A 24,205-nucleotide genomic window follows, 5' to 3' on the forward strand; every position below is an offset into this window, starting at 1 on the left:
CTTCATATTTCACCCCGGACACACAGGCGCCAGCAACAGACTTGATGTGTATCTCCTGCAGGTGCGGGCGTGGCGGTCGAGGGTGGGTGCCACCCCTCTCTGCCCTCAGGAGCCGGCTGGCGTCACAGCCATACTGGCGAAGGTGTTTGTGCTCGCAAGAGGAGGTGCCGTCCATCACAGAGCGGGAGCTGGGGCCTCTTCTCGCCCTCACTCCGGCTCATCGCTTCATAGTCCTCGTCGTCACCAACTCCAGTCACAGGTGAGCCTCTCAAAACAGCCTACAACTCGGAAAACATCATTCAGTCCACCTGTCAAAAAATCATCATTCATCCCACCTATCAAAGACATCATTCAGGTCACCCTCAAAAACACCACTCAGGCCTCCAGAAACATCATTCAAGTCACCCACCAAAAACACCACTCAGTCCTCCCACCAAAAACATCATTCAGTCCACCCTGAAATCATCATTCTGCACACCTTCGAAACAGTGATCAAATTCTTGTTAACCCAAAAGCAATCCTTCCTGTTTATGAATGTTTATTAATCCAGCACTTTACTTCGGATTAACTGAATACGTTCAGGGTTTTTTTTCGAACCCGAAACGTTCGGGGTTTTGTTTGAATACGTTCGTTTTTGTCAACCTTTGTTCTAATATTCAAAGCGCCCCTCTATATGCCTCACTAATATACTAACCAACAAACCGAACCTTTCAAGTTCAAGTACGTTTATTGAGACAAGAAAAAAATACATCTCAAAGGGATAGAGTAGCTTAGGCTATTTCTACACCCCCCCCCCCCCCCTCTACTTCAAGTCCATCAAGGGGACGCATAAATTCAGTGAGTACAAATACACAAATCACAATACAAGAATCCCATTTAACATAGCAGGTTAATATAGTAAGCACAGCATATGAACCTAATCTACCCTAGGCCTAACTATACACGAACCTAACATTTATAATTAAATTAGAGACAAATGTCATTTTTTTATTACACGAAATGAAAATATTGCTCATTCGCCTCTGAGGTCGACCACAACTTGGACAAGCATAGCCTGAAGATTGGTTATTTAAATCTATATTTTTCGTTGTTATAAAGTAATCAAAGAGTTCCCGCAAACTTCTTGCTACCTCTTGAGCCTGAGTCTATGGTGTTAACTTGGGTTCAAAATAGAATATTAATAAACACTTAGTATAATGAGGTCTTACTTAAGCCTCCAGTTCTCCCCCCCCCCCCCCCACCTTATTCATTCCTCGGTACAGTTAGTACAACACTGAAATAAAAATATATCACCCAATACTACTGAAATTATAGTACTTATAGTAACTGTTTGGTCGAAAATATTAATATAATTCATTGTGTCATTGATAATTCATTGATATAATTCATTGATATGTAGTGATGGACCACCAAAAAGTTGACTTTTATGTTACTGAATTTTGACAAATGGAAAATTTTTAAGAGCAACAAAAGTATAGAACCTAACCTACAATAACTTAACCGCTCCTAGCAATCCTAGACCTAATACACACTGTTTTAGGCCTAATTAATACATATTATGTGCTATAACAGACCTGGGAATGTTTAGGTTTGGATTTTAGTACAAAGTACAAAAAATTAACCTTTTGGTGGTCCATCACTACATATTGGTACTTTCAACCAAATAGTTACTGGAAGTACTATTTCAGGAGGATCTGTTTATATATTACGCTTGCTATATAGCATGTATTCTAAACACACACCAATGTAACTGATAACTAATTTATGTAAAGATTAGTGCACAGTTTTGAGCAGTAAGAGGTGTATGGAGTCATAATTAGCTTACCAGGCGCGCCATTAATCGTGTACTAACTTGCTTACACCAGTTTAAATTGTAAATTGTAGGCTAGAGCAGATTATTAATTCTCGCTTACCTCCTCTTCCACACAGCCCCACTCCTGTGCCAGGTAAGTCCACTACGGGCTCACCATAGCCCGTGCTACTTGGAACTTTTGTTCTGAGTAGCTGAATCTAAAACTACTACTACTAACTACTCCTCCTCTTCCTTACCAGCCACGGGTCAGTGGTGGTCGGGGGAGAGTCGCTGATCAAAGCCATGTACACAGCACAGAACCTGCCGGGTCTGCGACCGTGTCTTCAGAGTCCCAGCGAGCCCTCTCTGGCCTTCATCAAGTACGACATGACTAAGCCCAAGAGCAAGAGAAAGGAGAGGAGGGGTGCCCAGTCTACTGTCCTTAACGGTGGACAGGTCAAGGTTGGAATGGTCTTGGTGAGTGATGGTTAAATTAGCGGCAATTTTTATGCTCTGGTCCATCAAGTCACAATCGTGGTTTGTTCTAGCCTAGTCAAAACTCCATAGTTTAGTTAACAGCGTACTAGTGGCTTTACAAGAATGTAATTACTATGCTATGTATCCTCACAATCCCAATGTACATTATTGTATATATAAATAAATAAACAAACAGGAACGGCAGGAAAAGCATAGCGCCAACGTTAACTTGACTTTTGAGTTCAATACATAATAATAATAATTATAATAATGCAAATAATATATTATTATTATTATTTATATTTTCAATAATGTTTTATCTTTATATCAGTAAAAGCCTCAATGGTTCCTACTACATGTACTCACTCCCCGTGGTAATCCCATACTTTTAATTATTCTTGTTACGTCCCAAAATCAGTTGTAACAGGGACCCAATTGTTTGCAGAGTTTCTTTTTTAATTAGTAAATAATTCGAGCCACACTTTATATGCCAATGTGCATTGAAAACGAGCGTTTTTCAGTACTGCTATAGCTAGGCTGTATCAATCGTCAATCGAATAAAAGTGTGGGATGCGGGTTAATCTTCTAAACATAAGATATTTTAGTCTTAATATCGAGAATCACTTCTTCACCTCGATGTTCTTCAAGAACCGGATAGCTTAATAAATCCATAACATTCTTGGCAGGTGAGAGAAATACCTTTGTTGTTTCCACAAGTTTGTAAAATGTAGGCGATGAGTCACAATAACGTGGCTAAAGTATGTTGACCAGACCACACACTAGAAGGTGAAGGGACGACAACGTTTCGGTCCGTCCTGGACCATTCTCAAGTCGATTGTGAATGTCGATTTGTAAAATTATGCTTTACTGCGTTCCTTCCTTGGTGCAGACGCTGTGTCACAATAACTTGGCAGAAGATATAATGACCAAATTACACATTAGAAAATGAAGCATGACGACACTATTAACACATTAAATATGACACAAGGCTGAGAACACTTGGTGGAACGAAGACACCCACCAAGCTCAGTGTCACGTGTTCCCTCAACAACAATGGACACTCGACCCACAAATCTGAAAATAAAAGAATTGATGACGTTTCGGTCCATCATGGACAACTAGGACGGTCCGAAACGTCTTCAAGTACTTAATTTTCAGGTTTATGGGCTGGATGTTTTATTGACAGCCGCATTATTCTCATTTCAAATTATTGTCTGCACCACAGAGGATTTCTTGAATATGTTTTTTCTTTTTTTTTATCTAGCATCAGGGCCTGACAGCTGAGTTGACAGTGCTTGGGATTCGTAGTCCTGAGGTTCCGGATTCGATGCCCGGTGGAGGCGGAAACAAATGGGCAGAATTTCTTTCACCCTGATGCCCCAGTTAACCTAGCAGTAAATAGGTACCTGGGAGTTAGACAGCTGCTACGGGCTGCTGCTTCCTGGGGGTGTATAACAAAAAGGAGGCCTAGTCGAGGACCGGGCCGCGGGGACGCTAAGCCCCGAAATCATCTCAAGATAACCTGAAGATAGCATTAAGCGACCCGATTTAACATCTATTCTGCCGATATCACTCAGAATGACATAGCGGTTTATACAATATCAAAGGAAGACTTGAAAATCACCAAAGCTGCATATGAATTTTAAACATAAGAGGATTACACACACTTGTCATGTGTTGAGCCAAGTATATATATGGCTCTTCGGGGGAGTACCTTGGACAAGCCGCCGGCTTCCTGTCCCCGTCGAGGCCACTAGTGGTTAGTGCCCCTCAGGTGTATATATATATATATGTGGAACCAGTGTAGGGTAAAGACAATACTCACCAACAGGTAATGAGACGCCTTCTCCAGCAGGTAGTGGCTCATCCCGAGGGAGTTTAGGACCAACAGGTAGTGGGAGCACGTGCCACAGGTAGTGGGGGCACGTGCCACAGGTAGTGGGAGCACGTGCCACAGGTAGTGGGATCACGTGCCACAGGTAGTGGGAGCACGTGCCACAGGTAGTGGGATCACGTGCCACAGGTAGTGGGAGCACGTGCCACAGGTAGTGGGATCACGTGCCACAGGTAGTGGGAGCACGTATAAGGGGTAAGGACACTTGCGGGGTGACTGCGCATCGTCACGATGATGATGATGATGAAGATTAAGCCACCCAAAAGGTGGCACGGGCATGAATAGCCCGTAAGTGGTGGCCATTTTAAGCCATTACCAGTATCAAGAGCTGATACTGGAGATCTGTGGAGGTGCGAATGCACCCTGCATGATGGGAGATGTCTCCCTTGTGAATGTGTTAAGATGAAGATGAAGCCACCCAATAGGTGGCACGGGCATGAATTGGTAAGTGGTGGCCCTTTTGAGCCATCACCAGTATCAATAGATGATACTGGAGATCTGTGGAGGTGCGTCTGCACCCAGCGTGACGGGAGATGTCTCCCGTGTTTTAAACAGATGAAGAAGATGAAGATGAAGCCACCCAAAAGATGGCACGGCATGAATAGCTCGTAAGTAGTGGCCCTTTCGAGCCATCACCAGTATCAAGAGCTGATACTGGAGATCTGTGGAGGTGCAAGTGCACTCTGCGTGACGGGAGATGTCTCCCATGAATGTGTCCAAGATGACGATTAAACCATCGAAAAGGTGGCACGGGCATGAATAGCCCGTAAGTGGTGGCCCTTTTGAGCCATTACCAGTATCAAGAGCTGATGCTGGAGATCTGTGGAGGTGCAACTGCAACCTGCGTGACGGGAGATGTCTCCCGGACCAAGTGTGTGGTGTGATACTGGAGATCTGTGGAGGTGCGACTGCACCCTGCGTGACGGGAGATGTCTCCCGTGGCATCGTCACGAGTGACGTCATAACTTAAACTTTGGTTCCAATCTGTCTTGTGGTTGAGGCAAAACTCCCTGATGAATTAAGACAATAAAACGAGTGATATAACAGCTAAGGTTATATCACTTATTTATATATAAGAACGAGCAAGGCCGAACAAATATATATGTATATATATAATATTAATTGTGTCTGAGTGTTTAAAGCACTCGCCGCTAATGAATTGTATACTGTATATCTATCAATTAATTCCAATTTATAGCTTTATAAATTAACTGTTTGTTTTGTATTTGGCAACGTATCCTCAGGCCAGGCTCGTTAAGCGGCGGCCATCCCCAAAGATCCATTCACCCATTTTACCATGCTGTGTATTTAAAATAGGCCTGTTGTTCTCATATATAATATTCATTGTTATCATATATTAATTTAATATTATATTGTTCATTGTATAACTAGGCGTAAGCTAGTTTATGTTCTGTCGGCGATTATTTGTTTAATGAACATTGGCCAATGTTTATGAGGGTGAGCTGAATTACAAAGACCCATAAATACGTAACCTAACCAAATCTAGGCCAAACTATACATCAAATTCTAATATATATATATGTTAATATCTATTTACATTTTAGAAAATATCGATTTTAATTACACAGTAGGTTAAAATTCGTGAATATATCCTTGGGGAGGGGGCTAGGCAGAGGAGCCTAGCCTGAAGACGGGTTCCAATAGTGGCAAGGAACATTACCATCACCTTGACTCGATAAGTCGAATCCCTGACCATGTACCCATTTTCATTTTTCATTTCTTTATTATGCAGACTTCAAGATGTTACCATTGCTAGGCTTAGGCTCGGCTACAAGTACCTCTGGGAGTTTGTAACATCTGCTGATGTAGAATTGACTAAATGTAAACTCTGCCATGAACCCAGGCAAGTGGAAGTTTTAGAACTGGAGCAGTATAGAAATATGGACCAAATGGGTGGTTTGGTGTTTGGCATTAGGACTATGATGCGTAGGTTATGCTGGCTGCAACCCTTCCTCGACTAAAGTACATTCCATCTAGTGGTCTAACCCCACAGACGCTTTCATAAATTTTAACATGCTGTTCATTCATAACGGAAATTTTCTCAAATATAAATTAATATTTTAATATATTACCATATTGTGCTTATATATATAGGCTTAGGTTAGGTGTTTAGGTTCTGTTGGTGATTATTTGTATTTGTAGTACGTGGTTGAAGCATTTACAGCGTTGTGGTTCAAACAAAATTCGTCTGTGAAACACTTGTTCCATTAGTGTTTGAACGAAATCAGTTGCGAGTCATGTGTAAACCGTATGTAAACTGGTGTTATCACCGTCCACACCAGAGCTGGTGTTATCACCATCTACACCAGAAATGGTGTTGTCATGGTCAACATATGGTGGTCACGGTACTGTGCAGATTTAGGGGTGATCCTGAACATCATGGGTTCGAATCCTGGTAGGATCATTTGGAGTTCTTAGTGATCTATGGCTTGCACATTCCTGCAGCCTTTGTCACATATACATACATACATACTGTATATACACATGTATGGGCAGCAAAGCACTTATATTCATCCCATGGGCAGTAAAGTACCCATACCAATCCACCCATTCAGAGAATGGTAGCAGTTAACACCAACTTATTTTAATTCACCAACCCATCGTACCTTCTTGTATAGGTATACAGTATTTAAATAAATTCTTAGGCTAGCAAGTTACATAATTTGTTAACATAGCATCCAGCTACCTCCAAATTACATTAGTTTCTAATTACTCCTTTCTTAAAATATCAATTCTAAAAAAAGCCAATAATGAAATGTTTACAGGTCTCTGGAGCCAACTATTTCTGCCCCACCTAGGGATTGAACCCAGGTATCCTCAGTTGCGAGTTGACCGAGATCCTAAATAAGCATACCTTGAGGTGCTTCCGGGGCTTAGCGTCCCCGCAGCCCAGGTCGTCGACCAGGCCTCCCAGACCAGGCATTGGCACATTAACATTTTTGTGTTTTTGTTTCAGATATATCAGAAGACAAGAATGTTGTATGCAGGATTTCCTCTCGCTAGCTACGGGTGCATGAAGCAAGACTTCCTCGACTTTATATCCAAGTACACCAAATGTGACTTTCACCTGAGAGTGCCCACCCATGCACAGCCTCTACCTCAGCTACCGAGTGAAAACCCACAGCAGGAGTCTCAGGAACTTGAACCCCTTGAGGAGACCTCATCTGAGGAACCACAGGATCAGCATCCCTCTGAGAAGTCACAGGAACCCCCTCAGAAATCCCAGGAACAGGAATCCCCTGAGGAGTTCTAGCATTGAGAACCTCCTGCAGAGAACTGTTGCACCTTCCCCTTTAACTCGAATACAAATACTGTACAGTACTTATCAATAATTACTGAAACTTAATAACAGTGATAACCAATATGCAAAAGAAAAAGAATTATATAGCTATCTTCTAATTCTAAGAATTACCCATCTATTTACTTCCAGTAATTTCATCTCAACACCATGTAATTTTTATTGAATCCCTCACAGATTTTGTATTTATCATTTACCTGAATTTACCTGAAACCCACTACAGTATTCATTAGTGGCCTTAAAGAGGACAGGAAACTGATGGCTTGTCAAAGGCGCCAACAACTGCTCCCGAAGATTTTTCGGTCTGGATTTTAAACTGAAGTAATGACTTGGCATTTGTGTCTTGGGCAGGTGGTCTCGGGTTTAGTAGCAAGGTATGCCAAAATTCCCTGAAAATTGGTTCTGATCTATTCTATCTACTGTGAACAACAGTTAGCTGCATTGTTTTGAAAGTCAGCAGGATCTGGATGAGGGAGGGAGTTGTGAGGAGAAAGTACCAAGCCATTGCAACTATATTACATTTATACATTAAATAAATAATACATTTAAAGTCATCTGGATAAACATCAGATGACTTTAAATGTATTTTTCTAGGCATATGGATTAGAGGTTGCATATCACAGCAAAATCCCAATTTCCTAGATTTGATCACTACTGCTTTTTTTGCAATCAAAGAGGTTAGGCAGAATAGCAAGAGGCATATTAAATGATACACTACATTGCATTTGCACGTCATATATTTGTACAGAAATTCACTTATTCCTATCATAGTTCCACCGATAAGATAAAAACAACAAAAAATATTTTACAAATATTCCTTTTTACAATTTAACATGCTTGAAAGACACTGGCCATATTTAATTTTCACAAGATAAACACTGACAGCTCATGTACGTACTACAGATAAATTGCATACAATTAACATCTTGCTAATAAATGTGCTATGAACACTTGAAGATTAAATTAGTGCCCACAAAATGAATAAGAGAAATGACTTTTAACACTAGATAAACCCCTTTACTAATTTAACATGCCTATGTTGCCACAAATTTTTACAAATGACACAGGATGATGCCTATGAAGCAGAGGCTTTCTCTAGCTTAAATTAAATATTACAATAGACATTTAATAACAGTCAAGAAGAGTTAAATTTATACCCTATCTACCAATGAACTTCAATAATATTTATAATCCCTATACCTCAGAAAACCACTGTCCCACAAACTTTCACAGTCAGATCTCAGTCCAGCTAGCGGCATAAGGAAGTGAATAATACTGTAATTCCAATTAATTTGTTGTAATAGACCTGCATAAACCACTTCCATAATGATTGTAATGGTGATGAATAGATGCCCAGCACTGTGATGATAGTGGTGATGATGACTAGCTACAGTACCACCTACAGTACTACCAGATATAGTGAGAGAATAATTTAGTAGCGCAGAGGCAAGGAAGTTAAAATCGGCAAAACATGATCAAGTAAAAACACTCTAGTTCCTTCAGATATAGAAAAATATGCATTTATATACATGCTTTTATCCACTTTCCTCGGAGAGCAAAGATTACCATTAAGAGTTAGTTTGAAGATAAAATCAAATTAATTTATTACTTATGAATGGCATAAATGAACCTTATATGACAAAAATGCAAGTACAAACTCAAACTAAGTCTGTATCATGTTGAAGTGATGCCAGTGCCATGTAATGCATTATAGTGTCAGAACAAATGGTTTTACTCTGATTAGCATATTTCTGCATTATTAGTGAATTAGGAATGAACACTGTATACCATGCTAATGTTATGTTCTGAAAAGAAGGAAATAAAAAATATTCATTCCATACATAGATACAGTATTTCTACATGCTTTACATGATATAAACATGATTTACATGACAGGATTAATAAAGTGAGCGGGTACCAAAGTGATACTCCATAGCAAAACTTGAATCCATTTCTACATCTTAATAAAACTGTAATACACTGATCCGTAACATGTCACCTTTGGTCACTACATGACATACACGCCTAAATGAAAATAGTAAATATCTCAACTTTTTTTCTTCGAGAATGAGGTATCGGTGAAATATACTGTGGCACAAGAATACTGTCTACAACTGACGACCAAAGAATGCAAACTCTAAGAGCGACCACTACATGCATTTGCTACAAAAGCGTAGTGCTAGTAGTTTCACAATCACAATAAAAAAGCAAGGGCAGGCTAACCCTTACCAGTCTAATAATGTGTTGCTTAATGAAATAGGATACTGGGTACCTACAGATGTTAAAGATATTAAAGACACGACATATTGTGCAAGTTGACTACATATATACAATATTTGGCAAATGTATCAAATTATCAACAGAATAATAATAATAATAATAATAATAGCAGAAATAATTTTGTGTAGATACGTGATGAGAGCTATACTGGTGTCCTGTGTTTCCTATAAATTTTGTCATATTTCAAAACTGCTAATGATTTTGACATTCCACCACTTTCCCACTTAAACTGTTTCAACCATCTGCAACTCTGTTCACAAAGGAGAACTTTGTGATAATAGTTCATTTAATAACAATTCAAGAGCCTACTGCTACCAGTAATAATGTTCAAGAGCCTACTAATAACCACTAGTGCTACTGCTTTCTGGTGGTCCTGGTACAATAAATTCTAAATACACTATTATACTTTTGGCACCTCTGCTTTCTTAGCTTGAATCTATGGCTTCTTTTTCTTTAAGTTGCCTGTTTTCAAACATTTCTTCTTGCCAACCATGTCGAATCCTGTCACTATTCTATGTGGTGATAGTATTGCCTCTTTTTCCTTTCATTTTCCAGTTTTGATATATGTAATGCCTCTAGCCTCTCATCATAGTATGTATGTATGTACTGTGTGTGTGTGTGTGTGTGTGTGTGTGTGTGTGTGTGTGTGTGTGTGTGTGTGTGTGTGTGTGTGTGTGTGTGTGTGTGTGTGTGTGTGTGTGTGTGTGTGTGTGTGTGTGTGTGTGTGTGTGTGTGTGTGTGTGTGTGTGTGTATATATATATATATATATATATATATATATATATATATATATATATATATATATATATATATATATATATATATATATATATATATATATATATATATATATATATATATATATATATATATATATATATATATGTCGTACCTAATAGCCAGAACGCACTTCTCAGCCTACTATTCAAGGCCCGATTTGCCTAATAAGCCAAGTTTTCATGAATTAATGTTTTTTCGTCTACCTAACCTACCTAACCTAACCTAACCTAGCTTTTTTTGGCTACCTAACCTAACCTTACCTATAAATATAGGTTAGGTTAGGTAAGGTAGGGTTGGTTAGGTTCAGTCAAATATCTACGTTAATTTTAACTCCAATAAAAAAAAATTGACCTCATACATAGAGAAAAGTGTTGCTTTATCATTTCATAAGAAAAAAATTATAGTAAATATATTAATTCAGGAAAACTTGGCTTATTAGGCAAATCGGGCCTTGAATAGTAGGCTGAGAAGTGAGTTCTGGCTACTAGGTACGACATATATATATATATATATATATATATATATATATACACACACACACACACACTTTATATATAAAAAACTCCTTAAAAAAAATTAACCATACTAAAGGCTAAAGTACTTAAAATTTTTAACTTTCACATGATATTTCATAAGTACAGTACTGCACAAATATATAGTAAAATATACTCTTTTAAACAAAGAAATTCTAAATAATGTCCCAAATGAAAACATGAACTTTGACCCAATCGCACGTACATAGTTTCCCCCTCACGTTTCCATGGCAACATTATTGTAAAGGGAACAGAAGTTGACCTTTCCCCCCCCCCCCAAATGATGGTTCATTTCCTCAGCTCCCCTCACACTGCAGCACCAGTCTTGGTAATCTCTCTCTTCTGCCTAAAAATTGTCCATCTTCCAAATTGCACACTTCCACTATTTTTCTTTGTTCTTCCTCTCTTATGTCTCTTGAAGCTAAGCTACTACTTTTTTCCTTATATTCCTGCTTCAACAGTGCAAGGTTGCTGCAGCAATTCAGCAATAGAATTGTGTTTATTATCACTGAGTAAAAGTTTGGTGCTTCACAGATGTGATGTGAACCAGCATGTAGAACAATTTAGCAAATGTTTTAATTGCTCATTTAACACCTGAAACAAGTAAAATGTATGGAGGAAATTCTATAGAGCCATTTCCTCTTGGAATGGGGATTTTGTGAGGAAAAGATGCATGAAATATGTAGATCAATAATCATATGTCAAATAAATATCGTTAAATGTGAATTGAAAAAAAAAGTATAAATATTTTCAAATTATATTAAACAAAAATACAATTTTACCTTTAAGTAGATGTCTACCCTAAAAGTTCCTCTTCTAATCTTAGAGAAGAGAAATGCTCAACAAAGCTTCAGAATACTCCTTTACAAAGGAGAGTAAAAACTCAACTTTCTTAATAGCTAACTTGACTGTTGGCAGAGTTGTAATCTTCAGCTCTATGTCGTTATTTCCCTCCATAAATGATGAAGTGAATAGCCCCTTTCTTCCTCCTGGTGGTTAAAAAATTAAACATCAAATGTACAGCAAGCATAAGACCATTTTGGTGTAATTTTTATATAAAATATTAGATTCATCATTAAGCATTAATCAAACACTATTATAGTCACTTTTGGAAACAATCGACAAGGTGAAGTACTAAGGTTTTTCATAGAACCTTCCATTACACAACAATTTAGAGCAATGGTTCTCAACCAGTGGGTCGCAATCCCCCTTGAGGGCCACAAAATGGTTTCTGGTGGTCCTGGGATTACCTAAATTCTGAATACATTAAGTACTACCATAGTACATCTGAATCATTGAGAATTAGCAAGTGGTGAGTATCCTGATTAGGCAATTTTTTCCAGTTATGAAAATGTGGCAGAGGGGGATGCAGATCTTGAGTACGTATTAGAAAACTGGACTACAAGTCCCAAAAGGTTGGGACGCACCGATTTAGAGTAAAAAAAAAAAAAATATCCGAGCTATTTTATTACAGTAATTTGGCAACCAACATTAGTAACCTTGGAAAAACATGTTTAATTAGTCATTAAGAAAATGTTGAATAAATTCACAAAAAGGCAATTTACCTTTTAGTATTAAAAAGAGGCAAAATATTAAATTGGTACTACTGAATTTGGACAAACCAGAAATGTTTCTGTACTGATGTTGCAAAAAAAAACTGATCTTAACCTAACCTTCCTAAGCCAAATACAGACTATCGGAGAACTTATGTAATACTACATATGTGTGCTATACTAGGCCAAGGTTACGTTTGGCTTTAGCTTTATTTTTTCGAACTTTATAAAGTGAATAGCACCAAATTTTACTATCTAATTGTCAATTATGGTCACAGTTACAAAAAGTACACTTGTATCTAAACAGAAGGATGAGTTGGATATGTATACACTTAAGAATAGTATACCAGAGAGATTACCAGCAGGTTTTTTCTTCTTTGAAAGGTTTGCTTTGGAGGTGTGTAAGAGCACATGAATTTCCGAGATGGCAGCCCTGACGTAATAAGTTCGGTCAGCCGCGACAGGACCCTGAAGAATCTTCAACACATCATTCCGAACAGTGTTGGCAAACTCTTCACTCTCCATTAACCAGGGATGCTGAAAATTATATTAGGTTCTATAGAAATGTTCATGGAGCATCAATATTTAATTACTCAACAACTTACAAATCAAATTTCAATCAACCACAAAAAATACTTTTATAGGTTATATTTAATATACAGTACTGTATGCTCATGTTCCTGTGTAGAAACAGTGTAAGTATTGCTCTGCATAGGCAATGTAAGCATTGTATTGTAGTGAGGAGGTCCTGTAAGTATTGTAGTACAGATGCATTTTAAATACCATAGAAAACTCTAAAGTCCAACAAGTTCACAGGAACTGATGTAATATTAGCCAGGGTCCTTAAGAAATGTGAGGATAATTTTAGTGAGACACTGTCATGGGTTTGTTCTCGACTCACAATTAGGAATCCCTGGTTCAATCCTGAGCGAGACATAAATGGTTTGGCACTTTTCCTTTCACCTAATGCCTCTATTCACCTAGCAGTAAATACCGTAGGTACATGGGAGTTAGTCAACTGATGTAGAGTTGCATCCTGGAGAGGGTCAGTAGTTTGATCTTAGGGGGAGGACCTTGATATAACCCTAACATATATACATACACTGGCTGCCTGTCCCCTGATGAAACAAATTATTACTATTAAATCATTAGAGTTGATATAATAGTAGTAATAATAATGTGCTGATTTTTAAAAAGGAAGATAGATAAAAATCTATCAGGCACCCTTCCCTAGAGTGAATAGGTTGATTGGAGAGAAATGGAGTGAAGGTTGATTGGATAGCCTCTCAAGATAGATGCAACCCACAACAACTACCTAACTCGCTGGTATCTATTTCCCTGCTAGGTGAAAGGAAGTACCCAACCATCTCTGTCCAGCCCGGGTTCCTCACTTGTGAGCCGAAAAATATACCACTGTCTTGACTTTTTTTTTATTTATATATACAAGAGTTCTTACATTCTTGTACAGCCACTAGTACGTGTAGCATTTCTGGCAAGTCCTTACTCTTATGTTCCCTGGAATACGACCCTGTGAAGAATCGTCTAACAACCAGGTACCCATTTTACTGTTGAGTTAAACAGAGGCTCCAGTTAAGGATTTGCGCCCAGTAAATCCTCCCTGGCCAGGATATGAACCCAGGACAAAGTGCTTGCGAAACGCCAGGTAAGCATCTTACCACTACACCACTGGGGACTGACAACGATGACTCATTGTGATATGATCATAGCAATGCACACGAATTATTATACTTTTAGAAGCAACAGAATAATGAAGTTCATAAAAGCAGGGAAATATATATACTCTATATGGCATACAAATTACCTCATGTTACACAATGATATAAATGGGTTAGACCTGAAACAAGTTATTATATAAGGAAAGGAACCAAAATGACACTGTCCATTAAAATTGTATCCAGAAAGAGTTGATCAAAAGCAACAAAATGGGAGCAACATCAACATATAACAGAGAACCAATAAAGAAAATATTATGTTAAAATACAAAGCAAAGTGAATATGCTCCAGCCATAAAAAGAACTAAACCATACTAACATGAAAATAAATAAAAACACTAGAAAGTGACTTACATTCTGTGCTTCCATTTTAGGGCTCTCAACTGCAATTGCTGCTTCCTCAAAATTTGCATTAGCTGATAACACTGTTGACAGTGAGAGTACAGCCTCTGTGGCATCCAAACTGCTTTCCTGGTGGTCCCCATTGAAGAGACGCACTGTCCATGCATATGCAGCCAACACATTCAGGATATTAAATGGAATGCATGGTGAAGGAGACGTTTTCTACAAGTAAAAACAGCAAGAAAGTGTGATTTTGGTTACAAAAAGCAGATTAGACTATTCCTACTGGTTAATGGCTAACTTTAAAACAAATATAGTGTACTGTACTTAGTGTTCGGTAGAAGTTAGAATTTATTAGAATTTAATTATGTCACAACCCATCAAATACTTGAAATAGTTTGAAAAGATTGTTATAAATATTTTGGTAATAATAAAGAGAAGAAGCACTCTGCATGTGGTGGTACAATGTGGTTGGATGCTGCTGTTGATGTTCTGTTGGACCTTGATGTTGATTTTGTGTCATACTGCTCTACAGTATTGTAGAAGATACAGTGAATACACGAGGTAATTTAAATTTATTTTATAGCATTTTTAATCTTCTCTTCCTATTTCTTCCATGCTGTTGTCTCTCAATCCTCATGGAAGTGGGAATTATGATGATGATGGCCATGGCAATAGAGAATAACAGTGTTAAAATGGTAAGCTACATAAATTATATTTAATCATAAATATACTTTACCAAGGAATCTTTCATGTTTAGCTGGTATGGCAAACATGAAAGATGCCAACTCAAAAAAATTACTGCACAGTATTTTACAAGAATTCCTTTCACACTTGTCCCAGGAAGAGATCATATCAAACTGATCACGCTGCCAGCACACTACACTTGCAAACTGAAATACTTATACTGTAGTAATTATTGATTTTGATCAACAAGGTGAGAAAATACTCCATTCGTTATTTCCTGATCAAATTTCACATTTAATATACTAGGTATAGTTAGCAATCTGTCATCAGATTCAATATGAGAACTCTGGATTATCTGGGTAGTTTTTCATGTAAATGTTAAGTAGAAAAAATTAATTATAGCTATGAGATGAAAGGTGCAGATGCTACTTCTCATAAAACCCCAGAACAATTGTGCATTTTTTAAGTCTGTGTCTGAAAGATAAAAGAAGCTTTATGGACAGCGCATAAAAATATATTTTCATCACCTGTCAAAACATGCATATTTATTAAGAAAACAGAACTAATATATATTTATAATTGCATTAATTAACACTCGTTGCTTCTGAACATCCAATAAGAAACGAGATGCTTATAAAGAGACGTCCAATTTTCATCTAGAACTGCAAAAATTGAATTATCAGAGAAACGTATTATGCCATAAGTTAAAATAACATTACAGGAAATATTCACGAACAAGAAAAAGAACAAATCTCATATGATCTTCACTAAGATCTAATTGGTCTCATGGGAAAGCCATCCAGTACAGTTAAAACAAAACTCTATAAATGGTTTTCATTTCAAGTTTGACAAATAGTTTGCTATAAGAAAAATCTGGAAAATTTGATGAAAATTGCAGAAATACCAATTACAGTACGTACAGTATTTGGAAATCCAAATCAAGCCCAGAACGAAATGATCTGGATTTTCACAAGTTTCATAATACAGTACAGTGGAACCTCAGAATTCAAACTTAATTCATTTCAGAAGGCTATTCGAGGGCCAATCTGTTCGAGTACCGAATAATTTTTTCCCATCAGGAATAATGTAAATTGGATTAATCCATTCCAGACTACAAAAAATACACATTAAATTAAACACAATAACTAGATGAAATAAATGTAAATTTATTCTCACTTTACTTGTGCAAACGAGGAGTCACAATAACATGGCTGAAGGTTTGATGACCAAACCACACATCAGAAAATGGAGAAACGAAGACATTTCTGTCCATCCTGGACCATTATAAAGTTGTGTAATGATAAACTTGATTCAAACAGATCTGCCCAGGACAGATCGAAACATTGTTGTTTCTCCATTTTCTGATGTGTGGTTTTTGTTATCACTTTACCTGTACTGTACTTAGGAGAGTTAATGGTGTATGTGACAGCATCTCTGTTAGAACTGGCAACCTCCCCATACCATGTGGGAGCCGGTCGGCCGAGCGGACAGCACACTGGACTTGTCATCCTGTGATCCCGGGTTCGATCCCAAGCGCCGGCGAGAAACAATGGGCAGAGTTTCTTTCACCCTATGCCCCTGTTACCTAGCAGTAAAATAGGTACCTGGGTGTTAGTCAGCTGTCACGGGCTGCTTCCTGGGGGTGGAGGCCTGGTCGAGGACCGGGCCACGGGGACACTAAAAGCCCCGAAATCATCTCAAGATAACCTCAAGACACTATGAATGCCAATTCTCCTCTTAAATTTCTCAAACCACCCATGACTGGCTTTGAACACTTCACTATCAGCTCCTTTGATGGCCTTTTTATTCATTAGTATTGTAGAGATTGTAGATTTAAGCATACCAAACTCAGTAGCAGGAACAGACACACGAACACCGCTTTCATATTTACCGTATCTATAAGTTCTTTTTTCATCTCTATTGTGGTTCTATTTTTTTTTGTTTGGCTCTTACCACTAACCTTCGTAGGCACCATGGTGACTTATTTATGCTAAGAATACAAAAAAATACTCAAGAAAACACAAGAAAGCTTACAGTGAATTTTAGTGGGTTATGCACTGAATGACAGTTACTGAAAAATACTTGTTTGTTATGTGTACATGGTCAAGTGCTGAGCAACCAGTCAACTAGCAAGAGCTTATTCTTGAATAAAGTGTTCAAGTGCCAAATTGTTCGAGTTCGGAGTCATTCAAGTGCCGAGGTATTGCACATAATTTGCATAAATCTCGTCACAAATATTTTGGGCTAGTCTCATCCTATATATTTTGTGCAAGTCTCTCTCTTTATAGTTTATGCCTTATGTTTATCTTATAATTAGTGTTCCTTTATATTACTGCATGTTCATAGTTTGTATATTTAAATATATTTTAGTAATATAAATTTATGGGTTGAACTGTAAAAACTTGATTAAACATAAGAATTCTAACTATAAGTACAGTACTCTATCTGAAACTGATTGCCGTGTTTCCACAGAAATTATTAAATGCATTTTTATTATTATACAGTATCAGCAAAATTCACTAGAACAAAGTCAGAAACGAGCAATTGCCATTTCTTACAAACGTACCGTTACTTCACTAAGCATGGGAACTTCAACCATTATAGGACATCCAACAGTATATGCCAAAGATGACTGAGTAGACTGGCTTCCTGGTTCAATCACTTGAACTTTTGGCACATGCTGATCCCACCAGGGAATCCAAGGTGGAATCAGATCTTCAAATCCCCCTTTGTCAATGAGTTCACGGAACTCTTGACGCTCCTCCTCGGTAAGTTTCTTCCATATTGCATCGCTATCATTAAGGTCCACATCTGAAAAGCATTAAAATATTATGTAATAATGTAGTCGACATGCACTAACCATAATTAGATAAGCATAGTTAAGCAATCACATGTTAAGAAATAACAGTGAACTAGATAGCAGAAGCAATGAATTTGAGAGAGAATAAATTACTGATATTTTAATTGTAGCCATTAATTGTGAGTGCACTCAGTTACACTGTTTATGATGCGGTCCACTCCAGATGCTGACAGTTAACTGGCTAATTTAAATAAGGGAGATTATTCTACAGGTACTTGCAAGAAAAAATAAACAAAACACTAGTTCATGTTCACTCAAGATGTTGATAGAGTGGTTAACATTAGAAAATAAGGTTCATTTAATGAATCGAAAAGAGATGGTTCAAGTGATGAATCTAGGACAGAAGCGTCACTTGGACTGAGGTAGAAGATCACTTCATGAGCCTGAAGCAGGTTAAAATAATGAATGTGATGCAAAATATTATATTTATAAATCTGATGCACAAAATTTACTAGCTGAACCTCAATGTGAGATCACTTAGAAATCCTCTCCCAAAGGTCTACAAGTCTACCTTTTTTTCATGCCAACGTTATCTCTGCTAAAACACCCCTAAGAATGGGTTCCCTTAGCCAAGGATATGACTGAGTGCACAGCCACCCCTCCAGCAGCTTACTGGCCCCAGTTGCATTTAATCTGTTGAATAATCCACTAGCCAACAAATATGCATACAGTATGAAATTACTGAACAGAATATTTTAGTTCCAATATATTTTTCCTTTTGACAACTGTAGTATCAGCCAACTGTGTCAAAGTCCATAACCATAACAAAGTCACCAAAGTACATGAACACTGCCCTAGTACTTTAGTTCACCTAACAGACAAATTAAAGATCAAATATTTTGGCTAATCAATGACAAAATACATAGTGTTATTAATGTTCAACACACTGGCATTATTGCCGAGACAAATACAGTACTGTATAGTATTGAGAAACTTAAAGGAAATTACAAAAACAAACATTGTTCAAGTCCTGCACTAATCTTTAAATTTTAGATAAAACTTATGTTAACACATAATAAATCAAACATGGCAAAATGAGATTGATGTGTACCTGCCATTCTAACAGCCAAGTTCTCATCATCATCTGAATCAAGAGATTCATCCTCTTCCTCCCCCATAACGGATTCCCCAGCATTCACTCGTTGAAGGATTTCCATCATTTTTTTACGCGATTCTTCTGGTACGGTTCCACTTCGAAGCTGTAACAATATAAATATTCTCATATTAAATATGAGTTACACTAATGCACATGAATGATCATTAATAAGACATAAAAAACTAAAAACAAAGTAATGCAATTAAAAGATAAGCAAGGAAAATCTAAATTAAAAACAAAATACAGTATGCATGTTGTACCTATTGACATAGTAGTAGTAAAAGTAGCAGTAGTATAAATGAATTAAAAGTATTCTAATATTTCATTCAATAATACAATGAGTTGCTACAAAACATCATAATAAAATTTGTTTAGCAATTCTGTATATTGCAATATGCTTTCAATTTGCATATTTTATCTTTAAAACTTTGCTCAATGTGACTTAGTATAAATCAGAATATGTAAACTAGAAGCTGCTGGTTCTGTCAATGTGACAAGGTCCACCTTGGGGCAGCCAAACTTTTAACAAAGCCAACGGAAGGAAGCATCGTTGATGGTCCACTCCACGACAATGGGGCAAAAACGAGACAGACCATTCGCCAGAATATTGAACACACCCCAAACACAAAATGCACTGAAAGTCAAACCCCTGCAAAGCCAGAAGACGAGCTATCCATAGAGTACAGACCCTTAAAGGAACAGACCAAAGCAGCCCTCATCCTCCCCTTCCCTTCCCCACCCTGCAATTCAAACAATGAACTACTAGGGAGCAGTTGCAATGAATCCAGATCATGAAGCCTGCCAGAAGACAGAGCAAATGTAATGTGTGACAGACTGCCACGAACTCTCACACTTTGCTGTGAACCCAACTCAACAGCCCCCAACAAATGACCCTGAGCAGCCAGGTGAATGCTTGTCAAAAAACCTTAACCAAAAGCCAAAGTATCCGTGAAATGAAAATGCCCAATCTCCCACCATGGATGTCGTCTCTCGCTGGAGCTGGTATTACTAGTTTGTTATTGGGTTGCATCAGAAAGGAATATTTCAATACACACTACATATTTTTCTTAGTATTCTTAATCTTTTTCTTATATTGAACTACTATTTTGTCTGAGCTGATGCCTCACTATCTCATGAAACTGAGAAATGGGCGATAATGAATTTACTTGCATGTAATTTGTGTTACAAAATTTGTTATAAATCAACAAAATATAATAGTAATCTACATTTTTAATAATACACAACGAAAATCAAAATTAGTACTGTACTTGGCTTTCCTACCTCCTCTTTAACCATACTGAGGTAAAAGGCCTCAGAACATTTAGCATGACCCTGGTGCTTATAGCATTTTGAGGAGCAGTATTGCGCGTTGCAGCGAGGGCAAGTATACTGCGAATTGTTGGCACAGCTGGAAAATACAACAATAATAATAGTAATAATATTTATACAGAAAAAACAAACTTATTATACTGTACTGCATGCAGTAGATACTGTACATGGTATAGCATTGCTGTTTTTCATAAGGCTACAGTACTAATTAATGCTAGAGTATAGTAACAAACATTTAGTATTAATTACTGTACAGTATTTCAAATTTAGGCTTCAAAATGCAATATACAGTACTATATTAGTGATTATTAAATATATGGAGCCTGGAAAGCTTTATTTTTACTACAGAATGCCTAAGTTCATGGAATGTAAATGATGACTTAACTCGGCATTCTTACAGAATAAAACAAAATTTTGACCCTAGACTGAATCACAGTTGGTCAATGACTTTTGATAATTATAAAAACTTTTAAGCCGAGGCCCAAAAATGCTAGGACAAAAACTGTTTGAGGCACACACATTCCAATACTGATACCGATATTAGACAGTCGTCATAAAAGTTTTGGTGGAGATACCTAATGCAATCATATTACTAGTGTGGACCCTTACACTCAAATTAAAATGGATAAAATATGCATTTAAATACACTCTTGCAAAGCCACTAATCTGCATAGTGTTTTTTCTGCCCCAATTCTTTGGGGCAGAAAATATTGACTACCATCATTTAAACATCAGCCTGTGATTGACAGAGTTTCTTACACTTCATAAACAACAAACACCAGATTTTGGAACATAAACAAAACAAAACAAAAAATCCCCAACTACGACTAAGGCAAAATAATTCAATTCAAGTTTAACCAGATACAATGAACCTTGACACCACATATATATGTATATCACGAAAATAAAACACGTGATTAAAAATGTGACAGTGTCAGACCACGGAGGAAAACTGAAACAGGAATTTCCTTAAGTACTTTCGTATATTAATACATCTTCAGAAGGAATCCTTCTGAAGATTTATTAATATACGAAAGTACTTAAGGAAATTCGTTTCAATTTTCCTCCGTGGTCTGACACTGTCATACGTCAATATATATAATCCAGCCTTTCGTCAGTACAATACAGGTGATAATTATGGACCAGCAATAGGAAATATGTAAGGTCCTCTCACTAATGGCCTCGTTAACCTCACACAAGACTCACAAATCACATTTCCCCCGAGGTTGGGTCGACGTAGCCATTACAGCTGAGGGGAACAGGGAGCTCTTGTTGTCCTTCTACACGTTCACAATCCACGGAAAAATATTATTCTTACCCTATAACAGCCGGAATAAATTATTTATAAATATATATAATGAATAATTCTTGAACAATAAAATGTGGGATTATTCTGGTTTTTCAATTAAGCAGTGGATTTGATTTTATATTTAGTTATGAACGGCGTAATTCATTAGGAAGAAATGTTCAATTTTTGTTTTACATCGAACACACTTCCTGTCATATGTCCTGCAATACTGAATTTAGCAAGGAATTGTATATCTATATTATTTCAATTATGAACTCATTCTACCATGACTTAATGTAGCAGACTTTCATAAAAACAATAACGTTTCCCCACATAATAATATTTATTTTATGTATTTATTTATTTATGCATATACAAGAAGGTACATTGGGAATGTGAGGATACATAATATGGTAATTACAATCTTGTAAAGCCACTAGTACGCGCAGCGTTTCGGGCAGTAAGACTCCCATATACAGTATCATGCAACCCACGCACCGAGTATTTTTTTTCTTTATTAGCAAGCAGTGTACGGGTTATGAATATTAATTCAGATCTAGCGGTACGTTCGCGTGTGAAAAGCGAGACTGTGGCTATATACCTGAATTTACCCGAGGGCCACTAATACTAGTGGCCTCGACGAGGACAGAAAGCCGGCGGCTTGTTAAAGGTCCCCCATTTATCCTGATGATTTTTTCCAGATGTATTTTAAACTCCAACTGAGTTTTGGCATTTACGGCTTCGACGGGTAGGTGGTTCCATGGGTTTGTAACCCTATGGGGTGAAAAAGCATCTTCTGTTCTAAGTCCTACATTGTGGCTAATTGAGCTTGAAACCGTTGCTCCTTGCTTGTGTTACATCTGACTTTTTGAAGAAATTGTCTGGATCAACATCCTCTAAATTGAGGATTGTATTTTAAAAGTTTCAAGAGATCCGCCTTGTCATGCTTAGTTTACAATGTTTTTAGCCCTGTGGCCTTCAAGCGTTAATGATACGAGAGATGACTTAGCTCTGGAATTATATTTGTTGCTCGGTGTTGCACGTTCTCCAGAACAGCTGTGATTTGTGAATCTTTCTGAAGATGAATTATTCATGCCTGGATGCAATAATCCAGGTGGGGGCGCACCAGAGACTCATACAATTGAATGACTACCACGGGCTCACCATAGCCCGTGCTATCTACAATACAATACAATTTTATTTAGGTAAGGTACATACATACAATAAATATTTACAAGGATTGTTTGACTTATAGGTAGAGCTAGTACATACAATGCCTAACGCCACTATTACGCAAAGCGTTTCGGGCATGATAAACTTAAATGACAAGCTTAATACTAATTGAGCATAATGAGTAGAATGAAAACAAGAAATGAAAACATAGATGAAAAAGCAGCACAAATACAATTATGTCGACAAACAGCGCTCTTTAAAGAAAAAAACAGACATTGGTTGACAATAGAAGGGTAAGGTAGGTTACAGGGAATTTATTAGGTATAGCTTCGTTTTTAACTTAAACTGGTTGAGAGAGGTACAGTCTTTAACATGGTTGGGAAGGTCATTCCACATTCTGGGCCCCTTGATTTGTAGAGCATTTCTAGTTTGATTAAGTCGTACTCTAGGAATATCAAAACTGTATTTATTTCTGGTGTGATGCTCATGGGTTCTGATACAACCTTCTATGAAGCTTTTGAGATCAGGATTGAACTTTTTGTTCCAGGTAGCGAATCTACCTGGAACAAAGCGGGATATATGTATTATATATTATTCATAGGATTTTCAGTTAATTAACAAACATGTATAAGAAGGATTGTATAATTAAGAATGATGCTGTATACTATCGCCCGTTAATGGGGCAAAATCTGAGAACCACTTATTGGTACCAGTATACAGGGAACACAGGAGGGAGTTGTGTAAAATCCTGGTTTGTGCCTCGGAGAGGCTACGGGATCCAGTAAGTTCAGTAGAACTTCGGTTTCAACTCTTTTTACCCTGTCGTAGCTCAGTCGATTAAGGCAGTGTCTGGGATGCTCCCGGACGCAGGTTCGAATCCTCGTCACGGCCCTTGTAGATTTGTTCAGCATACAGGGAAGTTGCCTTTTGTTGTGGAATGTCTACTTCAGTGATCGGTTACACCTTAATTCTGAAGCTTAGGCTGTTGTTGTTGTTGTTGTTATAGATTCAGCTACTCGGAACAAGTTCCAAGTACCCGGGTTATGGTGAGCCCGTAGTGGACTTATC

General features: G+C 37.5%; 2 protein-coding genes across 5 annotated transcripts in view; one reads left to right on the plus strand and one right to left on the minus strand.

Annotated features, from left to right (window-relative positions):
- LOC123755951 (uncharacterized) overlaps nt 1–9,336 on the plus strand; it is a 26,945-nt gene extending 17,609 nt beyond the window's left edge. Inside the window, exons 4-6 of the mRNA XM_069305489.1 lie at nt 62–259; nt 2,053–2,269; nt 7,141–9,336. Of these exons, the coding sequence (XP_069161590.1) occupies nt 62–259; nt 2,053–2,269; nt 7,141–7,437 (712 nt within the window). The 3' untranslated portion in view covers nt 7,438–9,336. The remainder of the gene's footprint in view (nt 1–61; nt 260–2,052; nt 2,270–7,140) is intronic.
- A 1,719-nt stretch (nt 9,337–11,055) lies between these two features.
- On the minus strand, nt 11,056–21,968 carry LOC123755052 (zinc finger HIT domain-containing protein 2). 4 transcript variants are annotated; one of them, XM_069305491.1, is made up of 8 exons: nt 21,883–21,968; nt 20,629–20,755; nt 19,303–19,450; nt 17,958–18,202; nt 14,717–14,926; nt 12,992–13,166; nt 11,859–12,068; nt 11,056–11,670 (listed from the first exon to the last, which is right to left on the minus strand). In XM_069305491.1, the coding sequence occupies exons 1-7, from the start codon at nt 21,918–21,920 to the stop codon at nt 11,899–11,901; spliced, it is 1,113 nt and encodes a 370-aa protein (XP_069161592.1). In that variant the 5' UTR covers nt 21,921–21,968; the 3' UTR covers nt 11,056–11,670; nt 11,859–11,898. The 4 variants fall into 4 exon arrangements, with proteins under 4 accessions (XP_069161592.1, XP_069161591.1, XP_069161593.1 ...); XM_069305490.1 differs by having other exon boundaries at nt 11,057–11,670; nt 11,859–12,065; nt 12,989–13,166; XM_069305492.1 differs by lacking the exon at nt 21,883–21,968 and adding an exon at nt 21,820–21,838 and having other exon boundaries at nt 11,057–11,670; nt 11,859–12,065; nt 12,989–13,166.
- Between the last annotated feature and the right edge of the window lie 2,237 nt (nt 21,969–24,205).

This window comes from Procambarus clarkii, chromosome 55, assembly GCF_040958095.1.
Source record: "Procambarus clarkii isolate CNS0578487 chromosome 55, FALCON_Pclarkii_2.0, whole genome shotgun sequence".
NCBI lineage: Eukaryota > Metazoa > Arthropoda > Malacostraca > Decapoda > Cambaridae > Procambarus > Procambarus clarkii.